The sequence below is a fragment of the Nicotiana tomentosiformis genome, chromosome 2 (genome assembly GCF_000390325.3).
Source record: "Nicotiana tomentosiformis chromosome 2, ASM39032v3, whole genome shotgun sequence".
NCBI classification, from domain to species: Eukaryota; Viridiplantae; Streptophyta; class Magnoliopsida; order Solanales; family Solanaceae; genus Nicotiana; species Nicotiana tomentosiformis.
Genome location: NC_090813.1, coordinates 61483288 through 61487709, shown reverse-complemented (window position 1 = coordinate 61487709; position 4422 = coordinate 61483288). Strand labels below are relative to the sequence as shown.

Below are 4422 nucleotides of genomic sequence, written 5' to 3'. Positions count from 1 at the left end.
AATTGAAATGTACACAAGCCAGATCAACTCCTCTTTTAAATATAATCTTAATATATTGGTGAGATTTCATAAAAGATGATGAACAAAAAGAAAAGGAGATCAAGAAAGTTGGGGGTATGACTACAAAAATGTGAGAAAGCTTACAAAAAATATTGAGTTGCTTTTCTTGAGCTTCTCCCATTGAAAATGATATATAGCCAAGTGCTTCAGATTTGTCAAGATCCTCTACTCTTCAAGCAAAAGAAGTACAATTATCAAAGTACTTGCTACTCTTTTTCTTATTTTAGTTGAGAAAGGAGTTGCTTTTGGACGGCAGGAGCAAGTTTAGAAAGAAACAGAGCAAAGTATTGTTATTGAAGGAATACTATTTGGGACGCCCATGTGAGCTAAAGACAAAATCAATATTCTAATGCATAATAAACAAAAATAAAATGGAGTAAATATGTATATATAAAGAAAGTAAAATAATAAAAGGATAGAGAAAAGACACAATCGTTGAGTTGTGAAACTCATTGTATAGTCAGTCATGTCACCTAAGAAAGATAACAGTACTCTCTTGAAAACTCTGAAAGAATTTCAAGGCAAAGTTACAATTGGTCAATCTTCCTACGTTATTATTTGCAAGAATCTTGCTTCTCTGTTTATTTTTCCATTTTCTCTGTCATTTCATCTAACAATTAGAGCAGAAACTGATAAGAGCAGGTTGATGGAATTGGAACTATTTTTTCAAGTACTTTTGAATAATTTGAATTATTAATTATTAATTATTGTGACTTATAGTAATTTTTTATGTGATCTATATATATATGTACTAAATTTTATTTCAATTAACTAAAGAATCTAAGTCTATATTCATACCAAAAGTTAAGTAATTTTATTCTGTTGTCCGAACCAGCTACATAAAATGGAGGAGAGAGTAGTTTATATACGTCAAAAGATAATTTCTTTCCTAGCAGAGTCTCTCCTTCCTTTTAATATCTTACAAACCTAAAACAAATCATTAAAGGGGAAAGGTCCATTTATGTTAATATTTCCTCTGTCCAGGTTTATTTCATCTTATTCAACCTTAACTTTACTAAGATATTTTGCTATCATATTGAGAACAAGAAATCATTTGGATCCATGGCATTCACGGTACGTTGTATACTTGTATTATTTCTTATCTTCTGGCAAAAAATTATTGTGATTGAAGGAATTCCATTATTTACTTTCTAAAATGTAAATAGGAGCAAACTTTACTTGCTCCATCGTCAGACCTTTTGTTTGAACTTATATAGATCGTCCTTTTCACCTTCAACATGTATCCAAGTTAGGACTATTCCTTCAATAATCAAAGGTAGGAGTAACACTTTTTGCAAAAATTAGAAAGTGGTGAATTGCATTGGAGAAGTATGACAAAAGACTTTCAAATTAATTTGATATAATTTCTTTCATTTTTAAGTACCTCTCCCCTACGACCCACCTCAACCTTCACATGCAATTATATAATAAGCCATCAGAATCCTAATAGGAGATTCAACCTTTTATTCAAATCCATAGAAAGGAAGTCTAAACAAGCGAGAGTTACGTCAGATGTTAGCCATGGGAAGTAGTGCTCAAGAAAAGGAGCTGGATATAATCATCAGTAAGTTTCCTTTAATGTTTTAATTTAACTTCCTTCACTATTTTCTTTTTCTTTTTCATTTTGTTTGAGGGTAATTAAGTGACGTTGAAGACTTGAAGTTGATAGGTAATTAATGACAATAAAAAATGGATTTAAGTCATATAACCTAATAGGATACAGAATTGAGCACTATTTGTGCAATTTAACTCAATGTGACAGATTGTTATTCTATTTTCAAGATTATCATATCAGACTTATTACATAAGGACGTAGTATGTCAACTTAACCTAACCATGTTGAAAATTTATACACCGTCTCATATATAGAACTTAAACTCATAAAAGGTTATTGTATGTATATGTGCATTTTCTTTTACTTGTGTATGTTGGTGAAATAAATAATTTGGAAGAAAAGACGCTAGCTAACTTTGATCTTTTGGCTTATTCACAGCCCAAGAAGAAACTGAAGAAATGCAAAACTTGGAGAAAATTATTGTTGAACCTGAGTCATTGATTTTGACTGCTGGTAATAAATACAAGGGGTGGCTTGAAGTAGGGATCCACGCCTTCATTGTCCTGGCTAGTCAGTCAGTAGCTACAATACTTGGAAAGCTATATTACGACAAAGGCGGAAACAGTACATGGTTGGCTTCACTTACGCAAACTATAGGTTTTCCCATTCTTCTAATTCCCATGATCATTTTGAATAATGATAATAAAATTAAAACCCCAAAATTAGAAGAAGGAATGATAAGTCACAACGACGTTGACGTGAAGTCTCCTTCTGTAAAGGTCTTGTTATCAATCTATGTCTTTCTTGGTTTTCTGCTTGGAGTAGGCTGTGTTTTGTATTCGAAGGGCCTTTTATATCTCCCAACCTCAACTTTTTCTCTAATTTCCGCAAGTCAATTGGGGTTCAATGTTTTGTTCTCGCTCTTCATGAGACTACAAAAAATTACACTTTTTGTGTCCAATTCTATTGTTCTCCTAACCATTTCCTCTGTTCTCTTGGCGTTACAACCTGATCATGACTCTTCAAACAAAACGGAATCGTCTTCTCAACTGAAGCATCATTATGTGATAGGTTTTGTATTTACACTAATTGCTTCAGCTGGTTTTGGTTTACTATTAGCAACAACAGAGCTCATGTTTAGAAAATTCCTAAAAAAGAATAGTTTGAAAGAAAATATGGATGTCATTATTTGTCAATCGTTTTTCGCGACGTGTCTCATCCTTATTGGCCTATTCGTAAGTGGAGAGTGGAGGAACTTGAAAGTAGAGATGCAAGATTTCGAGCTTGGAAAATTGTCATATGTCATGATATTATTTTGGATAAGTTTGTGTTGGCAACTTTACTCCTATAGTCTTCTTGGGCTGATTATGAAGGTGTCTGCTGTCTTTGCCAATGTGATTACCAGTTTGGGTGCGCCTCTAATTCAGATCCTAGCTGTTATTATTTTCCATGACAAGATGAGTGGGGTGAAAGCAATTTCTATTATTTTGGCTATTTGGGGATTTTCTTCTTATGCTTATCAGCAGTATCTTGATGAGCAAAAGCACAAAGCTGAACTTTCTATTTGCAATGGTGCATCTGAAGAATTCGTTGGTGAAAGTGGTTTCACGTGCAAAGAAAATTCTACAGTTATTAGCTAGGCTGTTTTCTTTTAAAGTAAAATCTATTAGGCTATTAGCTACTCCAGTATTTTTATGAAAAGGATTGTTGTTGCTTGTTGATGATGTTTTCTTTTATCGATATGTAATATATTTAAGTGTTCCATTACACTCTCCATATCCTTTTACTAGTTCTCTATTGATTAAAATCATTTCTTAAGGGCTTATTTTACTAAATTACCCTTGCTAATTAATGATTATTAAAGTTGTGGCTCCAATTAATTTGAAAATGCGGGTATTTAATACTAAGGGTAATCTCAAAAGAAAATAATAAATCTCTCTTGATTTGCTAAAATGAACAAATATATATAATTGCTGTTGTTTACAAGTTTCTTGGAAAGCTCCAAGATCACTAATCTTAAGGCTTAATATTGATGTACTTTGGGTAATTAATCCGGGAGAGGTAGAGGTGGACGAGTGCTTAGGGATAATAGCAGGGATTCTTTAATTTGATTACGGCTTTGGATTTGGAGATGACTAATAATGAAACCGATATTAGACTACATTAGTATATGGAATGGTGTGGTAAGCAAAGGAATAACAAATGCGTGTGGACTTTCAAGTCAAAATTCACGCTTTTGTTAAAAGTGGCGACAATATTGAAGAGAATTTCAATCCACTTCTCATATTTTGCACCCCACGAAGTGAATAAAAGGGCAGTCCGCGTTCACAAGGCACCTCACAGAGTGAATGATTGAACCAAAGCCTTTGTATTTGCTAGCTTAAGTAAGTTTGTTTTGATGATTGACAAATGAACACACGCATGAATCAGGTCCATATACAGTGTATACAAACACGGTCAGATTCAAGCACAAGGTATGCACGTGAAGGAGATAAGCTTAAGTGGTTATATCTGATATCTCCTGAACGAAAAGGTTGCATAATTGATAAGTAGCAGGACTCCTTACTCGAAGAGAACTCTATCCTAGATAAGGGAGGAGTTAGAAGTTGAAGATAACTAGAACTCTTCCACCATGGAAGAGTAAAACATTAGAACTCTAGTTATTTCCTATTCTAATAACTCTATATATATTAGCTCGTTCTCTTTTACATGTGACGCACAAACGCTGAAGTTAAGCAAGAATTGAGAGCAAAATAGCAAGCCATTTTGCAAGTAATTTCTGTGTGATTCAAGTGTGCGAACCTGAA

General features: G+C 33.4%; 1 protein-coding gene across 1 annotated transcript; it reads left to right on the top strand.

Moving 5' to 3' along the window:
* The first annotated feature begins 1434 nt into the window (after positions 1-1434).
* Positions 1435-3384, top strand: LOC104093872 (purine permease 21-like). The gene is made up of 2 exons (XM_009599703.4): positions 1435-1624; positions 2054-3384. The coding sequence occupies exons 1-2, from the start codon at positions 1573-1575 to the stop codon at positions 3253-3255; spliced, it is 1254 nt and encodes a 417-aa protein (XP_009597998.1). The 5' UTR covers positions 1435-1572; the 3' UTR covers positions 3256-3384.
* The last annotated feature ends 1038 nt before the right edge of the window (positions 3385-4422 follow it).

Excerpts from the sequence above, each read along its gene's own strand:
- LOC104093872 (XM_009599703.4), top strand. The coding sequence starts at position 1,573 with ATGTTAGCCATGGGAAGTAGTGCTCAAGAAAAGGAGCTGGATATAATC. Across the intron at positions 1,625-2,053 it reads GGAGCTGGATATAATCATCA|CCCAAGAAGAAACTGAAGAA; the intron begins GTAAGTTTCCTT and ends GCTTATTCACAG.